The following is a 26,083-nucleotide window of genomic DNA, read 5'->3' as shown; positions in this document are numbered from 1 at the left end:
TGGTTGCTTTTATGGTTTTGCAATGTCAAAAAACCGAATAAAGAAATGTATATATATACTGAAAGTTATACATCCCTACTGTGACTCAAAGTTGTTACCTTATGATGCAAGCATGGAATGTAGAGTGTGAATGTACCCAATATATGACGTTGAATGAGAGAGAACTTTGATGATTTGTGTATAAATACCTAAATCTAGATAGAGGTGTGGCTAAATGGTATGAGCTAATGTATGTATGTGTCGACAATATATGCTGTTGAATGATAGAGATGCTGGATGATTTGTGTATAAATACCTAAATCTAGACACAGGTGTGGCGAAATGGTATGAGCTGATGTATGCTGCTGAATGGGACAGAGGCTGGATGATTAGGATTTAAAATAATGTATCCAATAAATGATGTTGAATGAGAGAGATGCTGGATGATTTGTGTGTAAATATCGAAATTTATACAGAGGTGTGGCGAAATGGTATGAGCAGATGTATGCTGCTGAATGGGAGAGAGGCTGGCTGATGAGGATTTAAAGGAGTTTGCACGTCTTCTTTTATTTGTTTAGGCTGTATGTTTAAGGCTAGAGTCTGAATGTATCCAATTCATGCTGATGAATGGGAGAGAGGATGGTTGATTTCTGTTGAAAGACCTAAAGGTTGTCAAAGTTGAGGCGAAATGGTATGAGCTGATGTATGCAGCTGAATGTGAGCAAGGCTGGATTGCAGTGCCTGTTTGTGCACAAGTATTTTGTACTGAAAGTTATACATCCCTACTGTGACTCAAAGTTGTTACCTTATGATACAAGCATGGAATGTAGAGTGTGAATGTACCCAATATATGATGTTGAATGAGAGAGAACTTGGATGATTTGTGTATAAATACCTAAATCTAGATAGAGGTGTGGCTAAATGGTATGAGCTAATGTATGTATGTGTCGACAATATATGTCGATTTAAAATAATTTGCACGTATTCTTTTTTTCGTTTTGAGCCAATGTATGTGAATGTATCCAATATATGATGTTGAATGAGAGAGATGGTGGATGATTTGTGTGTAAGTACCGAAATCTAGACAGAGGTGTGGCGAAATGGTATGAGCTGATGTATGCTGCTGAATGGGAGAGAGGCTGGCTGATTAGGATGTAAAGTAGTTTGGCAACTTCACAACTGATTAGAATCTTGACAACGATGCTTAAAGCACTGTAGTTTCATTTTCACAAGACTTAGTCTGTGAATAGAAGAGTAGGCCAGGCGGTACAGATGGATTGGTGTGGGGTGGGTGGGGGGGGGAGCGTTTAGTCAACTGGATGGGAGAGAAGCTCTGTCGTTGTTTTGTTTGTAAAAAACACGCTCCCTTATGACCTAAAAGCTATTGTGTGAACTGTATGGGAGAGAAGCTCTGTGGTTGTTTTGTTTGTTAAAATCACGCTCCCTTATGAGCTAAAAGACAGTGTAAAATTTTGCATGAAGTTCTTGTTGCAAAGCATCCTAAATGTAATAAATTAATCCCCACAATATCCATCGGACGCTGTAAAAGGGAGGAGGTGGGGAAAAGAGTAGGAAAGCAGAAATGGGAATGAATCGAAAGATTATGATGGTTGAATAGGAGTGATTCTGTGGCGGCGATTTCAGTTTGAAGTTGTTTGCATGTTTTTTATGTGGACTGTATGAGCGTGCTGGAGAGAAAGGGGAGGGGGCCAGAAGGGGAGAGACGGACTGGCGCCCATCAAAGCGAAAGCCGTGGCAGGCTGTAGAGGGAGGGGTTGAAAAAGTAGGCATCATGAATGGGAGTGAGTCTATGTGTTTTTTATTTCTACACAAGTAATTTGTAATAAAAGCTAGCCATCCCTACAGTGACTCGAAGTTGTGATGAGAGCCTAGAGTATGAATGTATCCAATGTATGCTGAGAGGTGGCCAGGAGGGGAGAGATGGGCCGGCGGCGATTTCAGTTTGAAGTCGTTTGCATTTTTTTTGTGGACTGTATGAGCGTGCTGGAAAGAAAGGGGAGAGGGGGCCAGGAGGGGAGAGATGGACCGGCGCCCGTTAAAGCGAAAGCTGTGGCAGTGAATAAATTAGGGGAGGAGAAATGCCTGAGGCACAGCGCATGCTGGGGATAGCCGTGGGAGGGAGCCTTGACGCTTTCATGAGCACGCGCTTTTAATGTCAATGCGCTTGCGCATTGAGGTTAAATTTCACGGGCACTGCAAGGAATCGCCATGAAATCGCAAGTTGGTTAAAGTCTGTTTAAGCCCCCATAGTCTCGCAAGCTCAATGCGCATTGACAGGCGAGACCTAAAAAAGTAACACAAGAGAGTGGGGTGGTGGGGGGGGGGGGGGGGGGGAATGCAGGTGGCTGAATAAACCCGGAGGGAAGCATCACAGAGCAAAATGAGTGCAGTGGGGGAGAAACACAGAGACCGGGCAGAAGCAACACCGGCGTGCAAGACAGAGGGAAACAACATGGAGGGCACGGCTGAGGAAGCAATAAAGAGGGCGCAGGGAAGGAAGCAAACGGAGACACTGCAAAGTGGGCGGGTGAAGCAAACGAACATGAAAGAGAGCAACATGGAGTTAAAGAGCACATTAGAGCAGCTTGAAGGGCAAAGCTGTATGAAAGTAAAAGTGAACGGAAGAGCAATTTGAAGGACAAAGTCGTGTAAAATTAAAGTGAAAATAAATGTGATCTAATGAGTGCCAAACCACAGAGAACCTGGTGAAAGCATGCACTCTCATGGAGTGCTTTTAGTGAAAGGAAAAAAAGTTCCCGAAAAGGAGAAACTTGTGGAAGGGTAAAAGGAGTAAATAAGAGAGATAGTAAACAGGTTATGAGCCATACGAGGGACAAAGACTAAATAGACTGCTAAAACAAATAACACCATTGAACAGAAAGCCAAAAGAAAGCAATGGGCTCTCCAGGTCAGCAATCAACATGTCCCAAAGAAAGAGACAGCTGTACTGTATGACGGGCGAAAACCTAAAAACAGAGGGAATGGAAGGTCTCACACATGACATGAGGGCCCTTGACAGGTATGGTGGTGTGATCTCTGTTCCAATCCATCCAGACGCAAAGTCTCTCGAAACTGTATTACAGGAAGCGCTTCCTGTCTGATCTACACTGCTCAGAGTTCTGTCAAAACGCCACAAACGAGAACAGGGCACCTTCTTAGAACCACAGCAACTAAGCACAGGCCACGTCTTCTATCAAGACTACGCTCTACCCTGTCTTGATATTCTCTATTGCTCTCAGATACCTTTCCCAGAATGCAGCTGGAGCGAGTCGGCGATCCGGAGCGTTTCCGGACGGATTCAAGATGGCTACTCCCATGCACCGTCTCATAGCTCGGAGGCAAGCGTAAGTGAAAGGGATCGTAGAGGCGGGGCTGCTACGGGCACTCAACAGTGGGAGGGGTATTAGTGGACTGGTCTAGCTACGGAGGTCTGGAATATGGCAAGGAGAACAGCTGATGCCGCGACTGTCCAGAAAGGTATATGAAGGGGGGTAACGACCTGGGTTACCAGCTGGTAGTGTGTATTGGTTTTCTCAGTTGGCTACTTAATGCGTCGACCAGAGAAAAGCGAGGAAATTGCTCACCGTGAATAACACAGCAGCCCGCCGTCATACAAGCTGGCTTGTGCACCTGGTGATATATAGGGGACTATCTCATCCCTTGCTTAGTTTGCTTCTCTTCCTCCGCTATCACTCTTTTCCTCGTTAACATGGTACTTTCATTCGGGATCACTATTCGAGCATTTGTAATTCATTTACAGACCTCCAAGACCTTTTCATTTTACTAATATTGCATGCATTATGTGGTCTCTTACAGGGACTTTCAACCAGCCCTATTCATGCATTGTGCATTTCACGTTTTCTTTAACCCACTACATCATAAAGCTTGGGACTATGGGTCGGTCATCCCACTGCAGACATTGGCTAGCTTCACTGTGATCGTGTTTTCGTTTTGCTCGTTCACAGAAAGCACCTCCTTCCTTGCACACAGTAGTTCCATTCAGTGAACAAACTACTGTGACAATGTGTTGTTTTTCCGTTTTGGCGAGGGCTAGACAGCTGCCAAAGCATCGCCAGACACATTGGCTTTGTCAGTGCCTGTTTTGTGCGTACGAGCCTGGCTTTACCGTAGTCCTTTAATTGTCCAGGTGCGGTTAGTTCCTTCATATTGACAACAGAGTGCCCAGTGTTCTGAGCATTGACCATTGCAATGTACCTGCTGTGGACCTTTGGCGTCTACTGCCGATCACCCAGGGCCGCCTGGTTACTGGACACATGTAGTGCCTGAACCCAGGTGTACTAGACATGCAAAGTCCGAAATTGGTCCTTGGTTACACTGTCCCCATTGTGACCATGACATAGGCAATGCAGTGTTTATCCTTTCAGTGACCCCAGTGTGTCTTATTTGGATCCCACACAATTTCATGTACGGTGCTACTTGGTCCCTTATGCAGTAACCCATTTGTACTCCATGAGCCCGCTTCATTTCTTGAATGGGATGTGATTTGGTGCTTGCACGGAGTCCACAAACTTTCTCTGTTAAACAGCAGTAACTTTTAGATTTCAGCAGTTCAACAATTATCAACGGCATGCTGAAATTATTGTATGCATGTCCCATTTGTATAGTACAACCCCAGCCGAAGGGCAGCGTAGCCCTTCACTTTAGCTATTGAAATAAAATGCAGTGAAATCTCCAAACTGATCAGTATTTCATCACCCCGACATCCAGCTCCGATGGAGGCTTTCTACAAAAAAGGAGTGCTTTCCAAGCTCAGTCTAGAAACAAAGCTATGATTTTATTGAAATGTGATGTACAGTAAAAGCATAAATAGAGGCTAGCAAACACAAATCTTGCAAAGCACAAATAGAAGGTTTTGGACATGCTTAATTTATTCTTTATCAATGGTAAACTTATTTGACATTTCATTTAATATTTTTGAGCTTGTCTCTGCCATCACAGATGTGAACAAACCATACACAACAGAAATTACTCTCCACATGCCCTGAACTCGGCAGTAGAGTCCAAATTGTTAGGCAATACCCCCTCTGTACACAAACATAGGCAACTCCAAGCCCCCGGAGTTCTTTTTTTATTTTATTTTTTTTTTTTTTTTTTTTTCCCTGGTGGTTCTGACATACTGTATAGATTTGTAATCTAAAATCGGTTGTGGGGGTATTGGTGTGTCAGTTTGTATCTGATTTGCTTCATTACAAATATACTTTATAGAATATTTATGCCGTTTGTATACATTGTATCAAACTTGTCGAGAGGACAGGAGACTGCTACAAACCTCAGCAGCGCCATCTTGGCTCCAACCACCAGCCGCTGAGAGGAGGGCTTCACCGCTGCCTCCCAAAAGGTCTTTATATCACTTGTGCTGACCTCTTTGCCTTCCTCTAGCTAGAGTACCCTTTCCCTGTTTTTATTTTTTTGTAGTTTCAAAAACCTTTATTGATCGCTTGCACGTTACATCGTTGAAGGATTCTGCACCAATCAGATTCAGCTTTTGGGTTTCCACATAACCTAAACTTTACCCAGCAAGTTCTCGAGAAATACAAACAACCCCCCTAGCCCAACCCCTAAAACAAATACATTCCCAGCCCAACAGTTAGCAATACAACTGTGCAGTATGGGGTATAGCAGCACATATTTCCAGAAGCCAGAATCCATAATGTCCTTTTGTTGGTAAGTCCGCACATACAGCCCTTAAGTATATAGGGCTACCTTCTCATTCATATGCTAATAGCTAGCTCTAGACACCCCCAGCCCATTTCCTACCCCCATTCATCCCTTCCAGTCTTCAGGGTTCCAGAGCCACAGCCAGAGGGACCAGAGGGATTTCTCCATTCTCTACCTCCGCCTCAGCTGCATTCCCTTCCACCTCCTGGACTTCATCCATGTCTGACCCTTGTGCTAGAAGGTATGCATTCAGAGGTCCCCATATATCCTTTGGTCGCAATTTCAGGGGTAAAAGTTCAGCATAACAGTGCAAATGTTCTTGCCACGTGGATAAATCATGTATCCAGTCCTTGTACTTAGGAGCACGGCCCCTTCCCCACCTACAGGCTATGCTGCGCTGTGCAAGAAACGGGCCCAGTGCGTGATATTTTTTGTGCACTGTGCTTATATTTTGGGTAAGCCACCAGTAGGGTCAGCTGTATCTGCACTCCTATCATGTTCGACATTTATTTATTTATGAAATTTGATAAAGTGCGAACAATTGCCCGAAGGCGTCTCGGCGCTGTAGCATCTGCATCAGGATCTCCACGGAGTGTGTAAGATAGAGAGGGACAGATTAATGGTTAAAAAGCCAGGTTTTTAAAAGTTTACGGAAGGACCAAAGAGTGGTGCAGGTTCAAATTGACTGAGGGAGAGTGTTCCATAGTTTTGGGGCAGAGACCAGGAACCGACGGTCTCCCCAGGAAACAGTCTTAGTGCGAGGTACTACTAAGTCATTAAGAGTAGAGGATCGCAGAGTCCTCGAAGGACAGTAGAGGGTTAGTTGATCTTTGTGAAACTGAGGTCCTTGTCCATGGAGAACTTTATACACAATACAAATCGTTTTAAACTTGACCCTGCTTCTGATAGGAAGACAGTGTAGTTTCCTGATGGTGTCTGTAGCAGACATGTGTTTGGGGATTCTGGCAAATAGTCTTGCTGCCGCATTTTGTATTGTTTGCATTTTGTCAAGTACCCTAATCTGGGCGTTTCGGGAAGAGGCCGTTACAATAATCCAAAGTGGACAGCACCAGGGAACTTACCAGAGTTTTCAAGGCAGTTTCAGGTAGGAAAGGGGTTATTTTCCTAATTAGACGTAGTTTATGAAACGCCGAGGAGGCTACCTGGTTAGCGTGGGCAACAAAGTTGAGTTGGTCGTCAAAGACAACTCCCAAGTTTCTTACCTTGGGTGTGGGCTTAGGCACAGTTCCTAATGATGCAGGCCACCAATCAGGTGACCAGCTTGGAATGAGTTGTCCAAAGATGACCACCTCGGTCTTATCCGAATTGAGCTTTAAGCAATTGGAAGACATCCAGTCTCCAATTGCCAACATACAGTCCTTAAAACTCTCGGCCATATTATGTCCGTTGTTTCTAATGGACAAGACCAACTGAGTGTCATCTGCATATGAGGTAAGGCTCATCCCGTGTGCTCGAATGATGTTGGCTAGGTCCAACACATATATATTAAAAAGTGTCGGACTTAGGGATGAGCCTTGTAGTACCCCGCATGGCAGAGACAAGTTAGTTGAGTAAATGGATCCCAAGGTAACAGCCTGACTCCTACCTGAGAGAAAGGAGGCCAGTAGATCTTTAGCTGCATGTTGGATGCCCATTTTTTCGACACGGTCGACCAAGAAGGAGTGGTCGACCGTGTCGAAGGCAGCAGATAAATCAAGTAGCACCAGCACTGCTATTGCACCCTGATCTCGGATGACTCCGTCATCCGCTGCCTTGATCAAGGCGGTTTCAGTACCATGAAACTTACGGAACCCAAATTGGGTGTCATCGAGTAGGTGGTGTTCCTCGATAAATTCAGATAACTGTGAATTCATAGCTTTTTCTGCTACTTTTGCCAAGAATGGAAGACTGGCTATCTGTCGATAATTTTTCAGGTCGGCCTTATCCAGGTTTGGCTTCTTTTGGAGTGGTTTAAGGAGGGTTTGTTTTCAGAATTTCCGGATAAATCCCATATCTGAACATAAGATTGCAGATGTGAGTGATAGCAGGTATTAAGGCATCCATTACTGGAGGGAGAATATTGAAAGGGCATGGATCTAAAGCTGATCCCGTTTTGATCGAAGAGATAATTTCCGCTATTTGAAGCTCAGTGATGTCTTTAAATTGTGTAAAGAGGACAGCGGGAGGGGTAAGATGCGGAGTTATTGAAGATTTATTGATGTCAGTTTTGGTGGAAAACGCAGTGTAAATATCGTTGACCTTTGTGAAGAAGAAGGTGCCCAGTGCATCACAAAGGGATTGAGATGGGGGGGGGGATGTAAGTCAGAGGAGTGTCCAGCTAGATGCCTGGTGGTATCAGAGCTGTTTTGTGGAGTTCTTGGCTTGCTCTATGTGTTCGCTAAAATACTTCTTCTTGGCCTCTGTAATCATAACTTTATATTTAGCGAGCATCTCTTTGTAACAAATTTTGTTTTCTTCGTTGTAGGACTTTCGCCAGTGCCTCTCCCTGTTCCTACATAGTTGTTTCTGAGCCCTCAACTCATCAGTGAACCAAGGGGCCGAGGGAATTGATCTGTTCCTGGTTACCTGTTTTTTTGCACTTCGGCTTAGCGAGACACTGGGTCCTTCTGGACACGCCCACCCAGCCGCTTCACGCTTCGCCCATTGCCCCCACATTCATTCTCACCCCCTCCACGTCTTGTGTCTCTTTTACTTAGCGCCACGCACAAGGGCACTTGAGCCTGCCCAATCATCCAACTAGCCTATTCATACCCCCCGCTGTTTGCGCTTTACGTAGTGCCTGGCTTGCTTGCACTTCAACATGCCGACCCATCCCATTAGTGTTTGACTCACTTACGACCCCACGGACGAGTTTGCTCACACTAAGTCCGGTTCCAGTATCTGTACACCCTTCCACCTTGCGCCGCTCCCACGAAACACAGGACTACCTGTGATCACCTCATGACCATTTCGCCACACCACTCCCTTCTTAGCACCTATCAACTGCCGCTCACATACGGTTCTTTCCTCCCCTCCCCCCGTAGCCTCCACTCTTAACACATACCCTCACCCCCATGATTGAATTTTCAACCAGTCACCCCACTCCCACAATGCCCACTCCACTTCATCCTCATTCACCCCCGAGCACTTACCCCACTCACTCACCAACTACCTGATACTTATTAAGCCACTCTGTTACTCACAAACGTCCGGTTACTAGTTATTTAGTCCTTAGTAGGCCTCCCCGGGGCCTCGTTTGCCCTTTCTCTGTTTGGCCCCTTATTAATACCCCTCCATTGCACACCCCTTACAGCACTGCACCCAACCCAAGTCCTGATAATGATCCTGATGTAAAAGGGATCGAAACGCCGTCGACCGTCCAGCGCGAACATAGGCGCTCCAGACTAAATGGTTCCGGAAACAATACCTACATAATAATATTGAAGTCAATATTTCAACAAATGTGGAACCATATTGTGTTTTTTACTCACTGTATATATTGATCACCAGTCACTTTGCGCCGCCGTCGCTGATTATTGTCACTTGTGTCGCTACCGTGTCTCTCACTCACGCGCACTGAGCACCAAGTACAAGTACAGGGTGGAAAGAACCGTATGTGAGCGGCAGTTGATAGGTGCTAAGAAGGGAGTGATGTGGCGAAATGGTCATGAGGTGATCACAGGTAGTCCTGTGTATCGTGGGAGCGGCGCAAGGTGGAAGGGTGTACAGATACTGGAACCGGACTTAGTGTGAGCAAACTTGTCCGTGGGGTCGTAAGTGAGTCAAACACTAATGGGCTGGGTTGGCATGTTGAAGTGCAAGCAAGCCAGGCAATACGTAAAGCGCAAACAGCGGGGGGTATGAATAGGCTAGTTGGATGATTGGGCAGGCTCAAGTGCCCTTGTGCGTGGCGCTAAGTAAAAGAGACGCAAGACGTGGAGGGGGTGAGAATGAATGTGGGGGCAATGGGCGAAGCGTGAAGCGGCTGGGTGGGGGTGTCCGGAAGGACCCAGTGTCTCGCTAAGCCGAAGTGCAAAATATCAATGGGAGGAATAGGTAGGATGACTGGGGCAGTGAGAGGGATAAGAGTAGACCTCGTGGTGAGTCATAAAAAGAAGGGCGGCAGGCATACCTAGGGCAGTGTTAGTCTGGTGCCCGGTCCGTAGGATTGCGTAATCGGCAAGCAAGGAGAAAGCCTAAAGGGGAGAAAAATAATCATGAGGGTCTGAGGGTAGAAGATGGGGCGAAAGGAACACGGACTTACCCAGTCTGGTGAAGTATCCAGACGGCACGGTAAGAGGCCTGTCGTAGGATCCGGTATGAGGTCAGGAGTACCGATCCGGTGGGTGATCGGAATGTATGGGACTGAATCTGTCAAGGACAAAGAGAAATCGGTCAGGCTTGTGATCGGACCCGGTTGGGGGCTATTTATAAAATTCTAGGTAAAGAAGGGCAGAGGAAAACGTACCTCGAGGACGAGGCACACGTGTGGAATGAATCCGAGCTGGCGTTGCCAAGGAGACGGCAACCCAAGCCGGAAGGAGATATGCAATAGGTCAGGAGGAGGAGCACAGTGACTTGGGAAGGCCGGCCGTATTTAATTCGATTGGCTAGTCTAAGACTAACAAGGGTGAGGCATTAGGAGGCAGGGCGGGGGAGAGACCAAAATCTCTAGCGTTCGAGTATCTATATAAGTGACATCGTGAGGAGACGATCGATGTTGTCATGGAAGCGCCTGCGTAGGTAACGCTAGATGTGATTCATTTACAATACACGTGCAGATGTCACTATGGAATATAAGCGTAAAATCAAAAGGCATCAGTTTATGTATAACATGAACTACTGCGGCAAATAATCGCTGATACATATCAAAATACTCTGGGCTCAGTAATAACTACTTTGAGAGCAAACGCATCTAAAAATACATTTTTCATGTCATACATATCTTTGGGAAGGTGAGGTATAACGTTAGCATAGGCAGGCCTAAGGCGAGGAATGATTATATCGATGAGATTGGCATACATATTAGCACGAAAGTCACGATAGACAAGTGTGAAGTAACTAAATGTGTATGTGGTGTCCTGAACGGAACGGAGGGAGGGAGGGCAGGGAAAGGTGGGGAACTGAACCCGTCGGGAGGATACGAGGGGAGCTGAAAAGCGAGGGAATTGTGCCACTTATGTGGTGATGGTACTATTCCATTCGTCAATAGTGTTCAGGCCATGGTTGACAGTCACATAGTGTCATCCACTTGCATTCGAATCTATTCAATAGTGATTTTGTGTCACCACCCCTGGAGGGGAGTATAACCTGTTCGACCACTTGCCATTTAATGTCTGTGTCCCTGTGGTTCTTTTCTAGGTAGTGGGACACCAGTGGGGCAGTCGTTACTTTGCAGTTTATCCTGCTCTTGTGTTGGATGATCCTGTTTGTGATGGGTTGGGTGGTTTTGCCTATGTAGACCAAGGCACAGGGGCATTTAATGGCATAGACCACATTGTGCGATCTATAGTTGGTATGGGTCTTCAGGGTATGGGTTCTGTTGCCGAAGGTAAACACTTTGGTGTTGGTGGTGATGTCGCATACAGAGCAATTTTGACATTTGAAATGGCCCACAACAGGTGGGAGTCCCCAAGCAGCAGTGATTGTGTGGTTATCTGTACTCTTTTCTGGCCATGTGATGGCGTGAATCAAGTGCGATGCTATGTTATCTCCACGTTGGTAGGAGAAGAGGGGTTCTTCCTTGAATGGTTTGAATGGACATAGTATGGACCAATTCTTTGTGATAATTTTCGCCACTTTGTTACTGCTGTGGCTGAATCTGGATACAAATGGAATCCTTTTCATAGGTGATTTGTTCTGGGGGGCAAGTAAATGTTCTCTGTGACTGTACCATGCTCTCTTGCGAGCTCTTGAGATGAGTCTTTTGGGGTACCCTCTTGTGATTTTTTTTGACAAAATTTCTGCTTCCCGGAAGTAGTCTTTCCTCCACTTGCAATTCCTTCTGATGCAGAGGAATTGGCCATACAATAATCCATCTCGCAGCCCACGTGGGTGGTAGCTAGAATATTGTAGGAGTGTGTTCCTCTCAGTAGGTTTTCTGAAGAGGCAAGTGTCCAGTTTGCCATCTTCCGCATGTATGGTTACATCCAGGAAGGGTAGATCGTTGCTTCTGTCATCACATGTGAAGCGTATGTGTTCTTGTGAATGGTTTAGCCAGTCCATGAAGGATGCAAGGTCATCTTTGGTTCCTTTCCATAGCACCAGAATGTCGTCTATGTAACGACGCCATAGACTGATGTAGTTGGAGAAAGGGTTGATGGTGTGGAGAATGTGTTTTTTCCATATTGTAGACAAAGAGGATCGCAAAACTTGGGGCAAAACAGGCGCCCATAGAGACCCCCTTAATCTGTAAATAAAAGGTGTTGCGGTCGAGGAAGTAGTTATTTTGTAGGGCAATCCTGAGAAGATCCATGATTGTCAGTGGGTTTCTTAGTTGGTCTGGGTCTCTCTAATAGGAGGGATTTGATCACCTGTAATCCCTCAACATGGGGGATGTTAGTGTACAGGGATTCGATGTCCAACCCTGCCATTAGGTCAGTATCAATGTCAAATGGTTGGTCTTCAATCATGTTGATAAGGTCCGTGGTTTCTCTTACGAAAGTATCAGTCAAAGGGACAAATTTTTTCAGGAGGGCATCAATGTATTTCCCTTTTGTTTCTAAGATAGAACTGCACCCGGAGACTATGGGGCGTCCAGGAGGGTTCATGGCGTCCTTGTGCATTTTAGGGAGGACGTAGATGACGGGGGTGCGAGGATGGGGGTTTTTCAAGAACAAAAATTCCTTGTGTGTAATGATGTCTTTGGATTCAGCATCTTGCGTCCCATTCAGTATTTTTTGTTTGCTGTCTTGGAATGATCCTTTCTCTATGTTAAACTGTCTGGTTACATAGAATGTCTAAGGAGTCTCTTACCTATTCTGATGAATACATCCAGAACCTCATGGGTGGACCCTCCCTTCTTTCTGGTCCATCCATTCCCCTCTCCACCACTTCTACCCCAAACAACTCCCGTGTTCTCCTTGATAAACTAGAGAAACTCAAGAAAAAGCAAATACGCACTGCCCTACATGCCCGAATGCTCACGGACTACCTACGCTCAGGTGTCATTCCAGTTGGCCTCCAAATCCGCAATATTCCAGCTATCTTCACCCAGGATCCCAAATTTAGGACCAGTTTCAGCCATCTCGCCACCACTTGCTCTCGCCACTGGATGGTGTTGGGCATTGATACCTCAATAGAACATAGCTGACAGGAGCTGAAAGAGATTGATGATCTAGAACATGGGTACTCACAAACTTTCTCTCGGGGGGCCAAATTTACAGTGTGGTTTGTGGCTGAGGGCTGCACCGGTGGGGGCGGCGTCAGAGGGGGAGGGGGTGGGGCTAAAGCAAACAAAAATTGTGACCATGAGGTTAAACACAGGTCCCTGCAGACCCAGCATACACCTCGCTCTCTCTCTCTCGCTCTCTCTCTTTGTCTCCCTTTCTCTGTGTCTCCTTCTGTGTCTGTCTCCCACTCTCTGTTTCCCTCCCTCCCTCCTTCTGTGTCTGTCTGCCTCCCTCCCACTGTCTCCCTCCCTGTCTCCCACTCTCTGTTTCCCTCCCTCCTGCCCTCTCTGTGTTTTCCTCCCTCCCTTTCTGTCCTCTCACCTGGGTGTGTGTGTCTCAGCCCTCAGCCCGGGCTGAGACAGCTTCCCCGGCCGTGCGCACACAGCCGCACCAAGTACTTCATGGGTCTTTAAAATACCATTTACATGTTAATTAGGCTTTGTTGAATTTCACCTCTTAGGCCCCTGCAGCTCCCCTCTGACAATCACTGGAATCACCCGGGCCCCCACAGTGCACAGTCTGAATCCGAGCTGCTGCGGCTGTATTTGCGAACACTATTTAATTTATTTAATTTTAAACACAGGTGTCTGCAATGTCCGCGGGCTTGGAAGGAAGGCTTGCCGGGCCGCCAACGGCCCGTGGGCCGTACTATGAGTACCCCTCATCTAGAACAACAAATCCTAGCTGACTCAACCATCCCGGATGCCAAGAGTCTGCTGTATAAAATCCATGCTACCATCGCAACCTTCAATACTTTTGAACTAAACAAAAAAGCAACCAAAATACAAAAGGACGTCAAATTCTATAAAGTAGAAAATACATATCCATACCTCCACGAGGACATCTACAATACCCCATATCTCCCTCCCAAGTTCAAGTTCCAACATTTGTATAGCGCACTATTCACCCAGAGGGTCTCAGGGCGCTTGAGGGAGGGAGGTGTTTTACTTATCGAATATCCAAGTTTTTAGTTGCTTTCTGAAGGTTGAAGGGTTTACTCCTGTTTGTGCAACTCCCCGATGACGCGGCAGCATCAGTGTTGCAAGGTTGAGCCGTGCTTGTTTCCCTCCCCATATGAGTCGCGTAAGTTGCGTCTAGAACGTGTTAAAAAAAAAACTCCCAGGGTGATACGATATGTTAATAAATAGGTATAAGAATTTTAGTGAGAGTACCATCTTAATAAGAGATATGCTCCCTACCATCAAGAAAGGTAGCTGCACCCATTTGGTTATACTGTTCCTCACCATATCAATTGCAGACCCATAGTTTGTATGCATTAGTGTGTCTTTGTCTATGGTTATGTGTATACCCCGATATTTTAATTAGTCACTCCTCCATACTAGGGGGTAGTCCATTTGGTGTGGGATGGTCTTGTCCGTTAGGGGAACTGTTGCGGACCAATTTATTTGTATTCCAGAGATGGACCCAAATTTTGTTATTTCCTGCAGCACAGGGTTCAGTTTTTTTTTTTATATATAAAGTCATATCATTTGCATTTAATGAAATAAGCAGCTGCCGAGATGGGTAAACCAGTGCCCTCTCTTTGTGGTTTTGCCTCATCTTTGTGGCTAGGGCTTCAATCACCAAAGCAAATAAAATTGGGGACAGCGGGCTGCCTTGTCTCATGCCCCTCGAGATAGCAAAGTAGGTGGATCTGGCTTCATACTGCAATACAGTGGCTACTGGCAGCTTATACAGCAATTGCACCCAGTTTAAGAATATAGGGGGAATCCCCATATATCGCAAGATTCCTATCAGGTAGTCCCACTCCACCAAATCAAATGCCTTAGTGGCATCAAGAAATACTGTCACCGCCGAATTGTTGGGATCTATGTCCTGCATTACTGCTAAGAGTGTTCTGAGATTGTGTGATGTGGCACGGTTTGGGATAAATCCCGCTTGATCCGACAGCACCAGCCCTTCCATCAGGAGACTGAGCAGAGTGGCCAGGACCTTAGCAAGGATCTTAGTGTCTCAATTCAGTAATGAGAGGGGACGGTAGGACTCACAGTAAAGCGGGGATTTATCAGGCTTTAATAAAGAAACTATCTGGGCTTCATGCATGGTTTTCGATAGGCAGCCCTCCTCCCCCACCGCATAGAATACCTCTTTCAGGATGGGGGCTAATTGTTTCACATAAGTTTTATAAAATTCTATTGGTAGGCCATCCGATCCCGGCCCTCGCCCAGATTTCATGTGCATAATTGCCTCAGTAATTTCATCTACTTCTAAATCCAAATTCCAAAATTTATGTTGAGTATCTCCCAGCCAGGCCAGGGCTGTGTCTTCAAAGTACTGTGGCAGATCAAGCGGGGGTCCCCTTTGGGAGGTGTATAGTGAACTATAATAGTCCACAAATGTTTTCAATTGTTCCGGGAGGTTCCTATGTATCTTGCTCTGTGAGTCCTGGATTTCTGCTATATAATTAGGAAACTTGGGAGGGTACACCACATTTGCTAAAACCTTCCCCCTGGCGATCCCCTTCTCCATCCACTCTTGCCATGTGATGTTTTCCTCGAAATTTGCACTCTCTATCTGAAGTTTCCTCATATTCTGTCATTTTATCCCGCAGTTTGGCTCTAGTTACGCTTTTGTCTTTTCCTGAGGCAAGATCTTTCTCAAGAGCTTTAATATCCCCTTCTAATCTGTGTAGGTCTCTTCGTATGTCTCTAAGTATGCCCCCACCCTTAGGAAGGCACCATCCCCTGGCCGTGACCTTAAAAGCCTCCCATACAGTTGTGAGACTAAACACTGATGCTACATTATGCGCAAAGAAGACCTGAATTTCCTGTTCAATTTCAGTTCTAAACAAAGGGTCATGGAGGTGCAGAGGATTAAGGCGCCAGTTAACATTGGGGGCCTGATCCACCGGGGCCTGCATAACCACCATCATGGGGGAGTGATCAGAATACGTACGGGCTATATGAGTCACTTTTTCCAGCCAGTGCGCCATTCCTACGGATACAATCAAGTAGTCCAGCCTAGACCATGTAGAGCGTACCGCAGAGTTATGCGTGCCCTCTCTCAGCGTAGGGTGTTTATATCTCCATGTGTCAAGAAGGTAATTAGTGTCAATCAGTTCCTTTAGTGACTTTTGCATGTTTGTGTAGTGTACAGGGGAGAAACGAGATCTATCCATCTGTGTGCATACTACAGTATTTAAAGACCCCATCCCAAATAATATAAGTGGTGCCTAACGTTTGGAGCTTACTCCACAACAGTTGTAGAGCGTGTGGATCATCTGTGTTAGGGCCGTAATAATTAGCAATTGTCACGTCATGTGAGTCTCTAGTCTCCACCAGATGAGACCAAACCTCCCATTGGAGTCGGTTTCCGACCCGCCCATCACAAAGTTCACTCCACGTCTGATAAGAATGGCTACACCCCTAGAATATCCAGAATACGATGCAAAACAGCGTTGTAATGCCCATTTCGCAGCAAACTGGGGTGTGGTCTCTGGGTTTAAGTGCGTTTCTTGCAATAGGGCTATATTATTATGATGCCTGTCTAAGTACCCTATTTCCTGCCTTTTCCTCCTAGGATTGTTCAGGTAACGGATTCCAGGATAATATGTTTAGTTTACCTGTATCGTGTGTGGTGTCTGCTTGTTCCCCATCACATGTGAATTAAACTTAAACACATGTCACTACCATTTGTATGCTGAGTAAAATACAACCCATCCGGGCTAGGACATCCTCCCCCAAACCACTCCGACATGCCCGACTTGTCGGGCATATGTACCCTCCCAAACATTTAGAAACTTAGGTCAAACAGTTACCCCAATTTTTCTTTACTGGGATTCGGTATCACCCTCACGGGAAAATCACTTGGGGCTCACGACTTGCCCACACCCTTCCTCTATTTCACTCACACGCTATTCCGCTTTCGGCAGGCGAGCAGCTACCATGGGATGGAGGCGAGTGTCCGGGCAGAAAAAGATACAGTGGTATGCCTAATTTAATACTTCTCCATTTTAGAACAATTTGCAGGGGGTAGCCTGCTAGATGTAGTCTTATTCACACTGGTGAGAGTTTCTATCTTCAGTCTGGGTTTGACATCAGTGATTGGGACCTGGAGCGCAGGTGAGCCGCCGCCTCCATAGATGATGCTCGGTGGCATTTCTTGAGATAGTCCTCTGCCTGTTGTGGATTCTGGAAGAAATGCTGCATCCCACAATGTGTTATTCTTAGTTTTGCCGGATACATTATTGCATATGGAATCTCTTGAGCCTGCAGTGTTTTCTTTACAGCTGCAAATTTGCGCCATGCCTCTTGCACTGTCTGTGTGAAATCCGGGAAGAACGCTAAGGTGGTATTTTCCAGGGGGGTGGACTTCAATAAAATATCTACTTGTCCGTGGGGTAGGTTGCTTTGTAAATCTACTTGTCCTGTAACAAAATCCACGTGTCCCTTTGGTGCCATGTGGTGCGGCAACAATTTATGACATCAATCTCATTATATAGGAGCTCTGATATAGCCTCTCTGATTATGCCAGGGCTCATACCATTGTAGTGTTTGGATACTTGCAATCCCCTTATGTTGCCAAGTTTCCCCTGATCTACATCCTGGGGCTGAAGGTAGTGGTAAGCATTAGTTCCAGGGTTAGGATGCCCTTTTGAGTCTGTGCAAACCTACTAACTTCCATGTTTTTTTCCTGCTTTCATTTTTTTATGAACAATTTATTTTGAAAGCAAAGAATCATCAATATTGCTTTCAAGCATCTGCAAATATTTGCATAAAATCTGGGAGCATTATTAATAGCCTCAAATTACTAAACTTTGAAAACGTGTGTACACATTTTTATACTGGAACCACTGCCAGTAGAGCAGTCCGAGCTTACAACATTTACTTAGAGTGCTCGCCCTAATAATAAAGGCTTTCAATTAATTAACCATAAGTTTGAACAGCATAACATTTGGACAAAAATAAGACCTTAACTACAGACAGTGAGTGCCCTTCCCTGATCCATAATGTGGTACTGCAAACTGGCAACCAAAGGGTTTGTGCTGCAGGGGGTTGGGCCACTTGTCCCAAGCACAAAATACACATGACAACTTGTTGCCCTTGACCCCAAACATTATGTCCTGGGCGTCGGGCTATAGGAATTCCACATCCCTGATTTTCATAGGGGACCTGTTTCTTCTCCCGGGCTAGGCGCAGTAGAGTGTCTGTCCCGGTAGTTCAGGAAGCGCACTATCACTGGGTGCGGCGGCGCTCCTGGAGGCGGGCGTGCAGCTAGGAATCTGTGTGCTCTTTGTACTGTCAGGCGCGCAGAGAAGGAGTCTCTCCCAAACAGTTCAACAATGAGCTTTTCAATTAAATCTTCCATGCAGCCCGTATTGGTTGACTCAGCCAGGTCAAGGATGCAGACTTTATTCCTTCTGGAACGGGCTTCTAAGTCCTCATTCTTGTCTGCTATTATCTAAAGAATTCTGTCCATTTGTAAGACACGCTCTTTATTTGCCACAGCCCCATCCTCAAGGTCAGAGATCCTGGGTTCTTTGATCCGTTGATCATGCTATTCTAGTTTGTTGACCACAGAGTTCAACCGTGCAGTCACAGTGTCCATTTTCGCATTTATGGACGACAGGCTTTGTTTCATGCTGATTAATAATGCTTTCCTGGTGTTCCGCTGTATCTGAGTCTGTCTGCTCCAAAGAACCTGATTTTAGCGTCTTACGTGATTCAAATGGTATTTTCATCTATTTTGTGTCTGTGCGCCCCATGCTGCCTGTCCGTTGCGTGCTAGACTCTTTTAGGTGAGATTCATGGCCACTCTCCTCCCTCCACCCCGTGATGGTCACCTCTAGTGACCGCCGCGTTATATCTCCAGTTCTCTAGACTGGCTGGTCATGGCGCGCTAGAGACCACCTCGGTAATGAGACACGTCTCTCAACCCCAGAATTCAGATACACAGGGTTGAGGGTATTAAAGCGCAGGTAACTTGCTGTGGCAGGACCAGGTCTCACGTGGGTCTTTAGCCATAACAAACTGCTACGATGACATCCGTTCTTCTCGTTTGTGATAGAAGCGGTGTGTTACTATTTACTGCTGTGGCAAGGCACCGTGCACTATGGAATCGCTTTATATGTTCCCGCAAATAGCTCCCAGTGTTCAGTATCACAGGCTCACTGTCGGCACTCCCGCTGTATCCCAACGGTCGTCGGGGTTCACACTATTTCTCTCGCCATTCGTCGGCCAATTCCACCTGGTGCAGTGCCTCACTCCTCACTCTGTGTCCCAAAATGGCCGCTTCCAGTACCAGCCACCTGTACTCACCACTACTTCAAGCCAACCGGTCAGAGCTCGCCAGAGTGCACCCCAGTGGCAAAGTCGTACCCCTCAGCCTTAGGATTCTAACACACAGGGCTGAAGGTTTTAGTGTACAGTCAGCTGTCTGTATCACGGCCAGGTGTCTCCAGCCGTGACTGCTGGCCAAGATGGCGGCCGTTCCTCCCAGTCGCGTTAGGCGCAGTGTTGTGCTATGTGCTGCTGTGGCAAGGCACCTCACGGAACGGGATCGCACAATATGCTACATTGTAGAACTCCCAGTGTCCAGTTTCGCCATCTCACAGTCGGCACTCCATCCCAACAGCTACCGCCTACCAGGACTCACGCTATTCCTCCTACCGGTCACTGGATGATTCTTCCCGGTGCAACTTCTTTCCCACAGGCAGTTGTTAGCTGCAGCATCGGCGTAGTGTTCACGTTGTTCTCCTTCCTCTTGATCGCTCTCCTTGGGTGAATGGGCAGTACGCTGTCCCAAATGTCACAGCTGCAGCGGTTCAGCCCCGGCGCTACCCGCACCTCCGCCCGCACAAGGGCCGGGCCTAAGATGTCTTGCCAGACCACGGACTTTCCTGGTTTCTGTCCCCGTCCCTCAGCTCCAGACGCCGGGCTCAGTACTCGGCACAGGGTTTCTCCAGTCTCCGCTTCCTGCAAGTCTGCTCCTGCCGCATTTTACTCTCGCCACAGGTATTGGCAACCGCTCCGGTGATCATTTATATGCTTCTATGTCCTTTTGTTCATTGCAGGATGGGGATTATGGATGTTTGTCTGCCCGGCTCGGCAGGAGCCTTACTGGTGTGCGGCCATCTTGGTCACGCGCCATCCCCTTTCACATATAAATGTCAGCATTCTGTTTAATTCATCTATGGGCATGTGCAGACCACAGAGTGCTTTTAAAAATAAATATCCCTGGGGCGTGGCCTGCATCAGCAGAAGATGGCTGCTTGCTATTAGAGCTCAGCGAGCGGTTAGCAATCTTACCCGTAATCCAGCATTATCCGACGGCAGTTCCTGGAGATTCTCGGGGCTCCGACGCACTGATACACATTGGTGGGCTGAGCGCACCGGCGGCAAAACAGCGACCTTAGTCATTCCCGCCGACATGTCCAAGATGGCGCTTCCTGGTCCCTGAGACTGCGTCAGCTACATTCTGTGATCAGCGGTTGAGGACGTAGCACAGACGTGAGTCTGCTACACAATCACGGCGAGCAGCACAGGTGGTGCGATCCGCGCTGAGCAGCAACGAGTCCAGAGCTGCAGAAGTATGGGGTGGGAGCCAGCAGGAAGGTCCAGCAGTTAATGGTCCTGACCCCTTCCTGAGAGACATAATGGCAGCCATTCGGGAACTCCTGGGAACCCTGGAGCCCAAGCTAGAGTTGGTGACCGAGGAGGTCAACCTACTAAGAGAAGACTTCTGGAAGCTGTCCGACAAGGTAGCAGTGGCGGAAACGGGCATTCAGAGTCTGAAATCCAAAACGAAAAGACTGGAGAAACAGGTGGCTGCCCTTACCAAAAATCAAACCGACATCTACGCCAGGCTCAAAGATCAGGAGGGGCGGGCCAGGCAAAACAACATTCGCATAGTAGGGGTTCAGGAAGGAATCAAGGGGCCCTCCGCGGATTGGGTCATAGAAGATCTAGTATTGAACCACCTGAAGCCCAAACGCCTGTCCAAATTCTTCTCCGTCGAGTGGGTCCACCCTGCGATTGGGGGAAAACCTAAGCCAGGGCCTCCCGCGTACCATCATCATCATCTAGAGACCGGGATGCCATCCAACAGGCGGCGTGGACCACAGGAGACCTCCAGCTAAAATATTTCCACGATCCGGTTCTTTCCAGACTTCACCCTGCATGTTCTGCGCCAACGTCGGTCCTTCGAGGGCGTGAAGAGACCCTTGGGGAACATGGGATGAAGTACATGATGCTGTTGCCCGCCCGCCTCAAGATCTTGGATTGTAGCAAGGCCTACTTCTTTGATTCGCCAGAGGAAGCCACCGACTGGTTGGAAGGTTGGAGAACATTGGAAAGTAAAGGAAGCGCGCACATGCCGGATCAGCGACTCAATGGACAAGGCACTGGGAGTGACGAGAGACCCTTGGCCAGCAGCCAGGGCCATGAACGGACAGTCATGAAGTGACTGGTAGCGGGAGGGATACTTACATTGAACTTGTTTTTCCTCTTTTCCCTCTTTTGGTACTTCGGAAACCGTTTGAGCTCCGCTGTGTGGGGGGATGTTCGGTTAGGAGGAGATCCGCACTGTATCTCTACTGCACTTCCTTGTAATGTTTTTGGTTGTTTCTGGCCCATAGGGGTGTATTGGTTGCACTGGGAGTAAAATTGGGAGGGGGCGGGACTGAGGGACGATGCGTTGAACTGCCTTAATATAACCATAATGTGGGTGGAACATTCGTTAGTACAGTATTACTCTTCCAGCTGACTGCAAGTTCATGTTTCCTCGCATATGTTGAATGGGGATTTAATGGGGCGACAGGCACTCTTCAAGTTTGAATGGTGGGAGGTTAGGGACCCATCGAGCAGGGAAGGTGGCGTTGGGGGGGATAATTTCAGAGTGGGTATGTTTTGCTCTAGACCAGTTTATCCTGATGCGTGTGGTAACCTGCCTGGGGGCACAGTGGTTCCGAACGCTTGCCTGATCATGATCAACCTCTATGACTACAACTGGAACACAAGCTAAGTTCACAATATGGACGTGTTATGTGAATGGGCTGGGTAATAAGATTAAGAGAACACTAGTACTGCAGCACCTCAAACAACATTCTCCCAATGTAACTTTTATTCCGGGGAGACACCTGCGAGGGAATAGGTGCAAGGCCTTCGATCGATTTGGCTGTAAAATGATTGCTCATTTGGGGTTCACATCAGGTTCATGGGGGTGGGCATCCTGATCCGCAACACCCTGCCCGCAGTCCCGTTGGGCACATGGTCCGATGACGCAGGGTGTTTTACCGCGGCAGCAGTGAAATGGGAGGGCCGCACAGTAGTTTTTTGCTCATACTATGTCCCACCAGGCTTGCACTCCTCAGTTTTCCCACGATGGGCTCTTTATGTTCAGATCTTCCCCAGGGGCCCCTGCTGTTGGGGGTGATACGAATGCGGTCAGGAATGAGGACCTTGACCGATCCGGGGATGGGCTGGGATGCAAAGGGGAATGAGGCCTAGAGGTTTTTGCAACAGCAATGGGCCTTAGTGGCCTGTGGCGCACATATCATGCTACAAATAGACAGTTCACATTCTACTCGTCATGGAACTTCTTCTAGCTCGTCATGGAACTTCTTCTAGACTTGACTACTTCTTTACCTGCACCGACTAGGTGGACGTTTTTACCGAACCCCTATAATGGCCCATGGGATTTGACCACTCTCCGGTCGGTGTCACCCTTCTGGGCCTTGCGATCAACAGGGCTTACTTTCCAAGGATAGACCCGTGGCCCTCTATTGGTGACCGAGACCAGACTATTGGTGACAAACTCCAAGAGGGTTCCCGTCTCTTTTTCGAGGAAAACAGGGGCTTGGTAGCCTCTCATGTTACATTATAGGAAGCATACAAAACAGTGCTAAGATGGCAGGCTCAGGCACTGATTGGGGCCCAGAGGAAAGAGTAATCCCTGCAGATTAGTCAACATGAAGATGAAATAGTTCAGATGGAGCGAGATGCCAGCGTGGCCTGCTCAGGTGACCTCCTCCACAGCCTCCTTCTCAAACAGAGTGAACTCTGAATAGACCGGTTTGTCATGTCAGGGGGAAACTGTGAGTACCTGCTCTATGCCCGAAGGCCGCGAATGGAGTGGCCTATGCACACGAGTGGTAGTTCAGGGCTGAAGGAAGGCGAATAAGTTCCTGGGTTGGACGGACAAATTAATAGGTAGACCCCCCTATAGGTTGGAGATCAGCTGAGAGATGTGAAGTGTTTGACCGGCTTCAGGGGGAGGCTGATCGGAATTTAATACTTAGGTGAAGTCTGGAAGGGAACTGCTCCCGCCCCTTTGCCTACCTCAAGAAGGAATATGACCGGCATGACTCGCAACGATACCATTACCTACGCCTCGCACACGCCATACTTACACATATTAGTAGAGATGTCTCTATCCCGGAATATTCCCCCCCTGGAAGACCAGCTACTACTGGACCCCATATCGGAGAAGCCCACTTCCACCACTTATCGAAAGCTCATAAAAAATAGGCCAGACCGCTTGGTGAGGCTTCGGAAGGCATGGGTCAGGGAAATTGGTACCTTAGATGATGACTGGCAAGACGCCATACAGAGGAGCCAACGTGAAATAGCAATCCGCCCCAGGTTTAGGCTGGTCCAATTGAAAATTCTACATCGTGTGTATTACCATCGCACACATTTATACGCGTGGGGCAGGAGTCAATCAGCTCTTTGCGTGAGGGGCTGCTAGGGAGAGGGCAACTCCTATCACATACTATGGGAGTGCCCTGAAGTGGTTCCTTTCTGGACCAAAGTTACGGACACTATGTCCGCGGTTGTGGGTGACAAGGTTCCGATGGAGCCAAAGTGGATCCTATTGATGATTAAGGGGGATACAGACTGCACGAGGCATGTTGAACTCTGGCTGGCTCTGGCCGTGGGGGTAGAGAAAAGAAACCTCGCCATGGGGTGGGGTTCCCAGACGCCCCCGCAATGGGAGCAGTGGAGGAGGGAGCCAAAGAGCTGAGGAAACCATACACAAGAGCAGAGGTTGCATCAAGAAATGGGAGAAGATCTGGGGGCCATGGCAGAAATATAGAGGGTTGGGAAGGGAATCTGGGGAGTAACTAACTGTGTAATTGAATATCCCACTTGTGTACTGCTGTGCTTGTATTTATTCACCACAACGCAATTTTCTAAACGGCTTCTTGGACATTGTATATTTTTTATGCTACTATGAGCTATGCTAATAATTTTTTTTTTTTAAATAAACTAAAAAAATATCCCGAAGCTTGCAGCGAAATGCACACCTTGGTCAAGCATGTCTGCACCCATCTTTAAGGCATTGGCACTGGTATGAAGCCAAAAAGAAATTTCACTGGTGCTAGGTCCTCTAAGATTACCACCTCTCTCACGAACTAACTGCCTAACTTGCTTGCACTCGCCCTGCAGCAAACCTTCTACACCACTGTAGAGATCACTAACATCAAGAACAAAGTTACAAGCATTTTCCTTGTTCCCTGACCTGACTCTTCTATTTTACTACATTATAGTAGTACTGTCTTAAGTAAAACTATTACTGTTTAAACCAGCCTGTCTGCTTCTCAATGTGCACTCGCTCCCCACTCATAAAAGAACAAGCATTTTCAATGCAGTAGGTCTCGCATTAGTGATAGTTTGAGCTATTGGTGTTGCAATTAATAATGTTTGTTAGCTTTTTTCTGTCAAAAAATATCTGAGCAGTAGCATAAGTAATTAAAGAAATTCCATTAAGCAAGGAAAGGGTGCAGTACCACAGGCTGTTACTAGGTAAAACTGTGGCGTTGTAACTGGACCTCAGGTACTGCACCCTTAATGCAATATCATTTGCAATGCCAATAGCCCAAACTTTACCTAACGCAAGACCTATTGCATTGCAAATGCTTTTTTCTCTGATCTTGCATGTTAGAATAGTGCTGTTGTTACCAGACCATATGTAATTAGCAGAAAGAGTTTTAAGAAGCACTTCAGATAGAGGAGCTTTGCTTCACCCAAATGTTGATTTAATTTTTTTTTTATGAGTACTGATTCTGATTGTGCAGAAGTTGTGTGCTTTTGTTTAAAAAAGAGTGCTTGATTTGCACCCTTTGCTTTGTGGGAATGTGTTGTAATGTGCTTATTGCCATTTCAGTCTCTCCTTTGTGGTTCTCTCTGCCTGCTCAGCCTGCGATGATGTCACGTGGAATGTTGGGGTTGCTTTGTATGTGGGGAGATTCAGTTGGTGTGATGGGCTGAGCAGAGTGGACCTTGCTCCTGGTGGGGATTTACCAGAGACTACCTGATTTACTAAGGATCTTCTTGTAACTGTATACCTTCTGATTACTACGTGAATAAATCTACTTATACCTTCTACAAGAGATGTCTACGCTATTACTTCTTTTTAACACTGGCGACGAGGATGGGATCTAATGTATATTGTATGCTTGTTGTGTTGTATCTTTTGTGAGTTGTGTATCCATCCCTTTATGTTTTCGTAATTTTGGAAGGTCACTTATTGCTTTATTTGTTTCGCGTTTTGCTTTTGGGTGATTGGTTGGTTTGCATGAATGTTTCTTTGTTATCTGTTTGGGATGCCAGAGCAGTCTGTCTTTGGTGTGTCATGGATTGAAGGACACCCTGCAGTTATTTTGGGTCTAATGTTATTCTAGGTTTTTGATTTCCTTGGTGTTATGTACACATGCTTTATAGACTGTGTGTGATGTGAGTATTGCACTTGTGGGGTTAAGGATACCCTAAGTTATGTGGGGTTAAAGGATACCCTGAGTTTTTGTTTTTTTTAACTTGCTTTATGTTAGGTGTCTATGCTACACACGTGGGGTTAAGGGATACCCTAGGTTTTGATTTGTGTGTGCATGCTGTGTGTGATGGCTACACTCATGGGGTTAAGGGATACCCTAGGTTTTTGGTTGTCTGGTGTTATGTTTATATGCTACTCAGTCTGTGTGTGATGGGTACACACGTGGAGAGTTACCTCAAGTGTAGTTTAACTCCCCTCATCACACTTGTTACCCTTTGTTT

The 26,083-nt window shown here is 46.8% G+C and overlaps 1 protein-coding gene across 2 annotated transcripts in view; it reads left to right on the top strand.

Moving 5' to 3' along the window:
* Positions 1-3,253: 3,253 nt before the first annotated feature.
* The window catches only part of ZCCHC10 (zinc finger CCHC-type containing 10), a 158,439-nt gene continuing 135,609 nt past the window's right edge, over positions 3,254-26,083 (top strand). Inside the window, exon 1 of one of the 2 annotated variants that reach the window (XM_086931630.1) lies at positions 3,254-3,344. In XM_086931630.1, coding sequence (XP_086787756.1) covers positions 3,304-3,344 — 41 coding nt within the window. In that variant the 5' untranslated portion in view covers positions 3,254-3,303. Of the gene's footprint in view, positions 3,478-26,083 lie in introns of both variants that reach the window. The other variant, XM_086931631.1, reaches the window with a different exon arrangement.

Source organism: Lissotriton vulgaris, chromosome 7 (genome assembly GCF_964263255.1).
Source record: "Lissotriton vulgaris chromosome 7, aLisVul1.2, whole genome shotgun sequence".
NCBI lineage: Eukaryota > Metazoa > Chordata > Amphibia > Caudata > Salamandridae > Lissotriton > Lissotriton vulgaris.
This window is presented reverse-complemented; position numbering and strand designations above follow the sequence as displayed.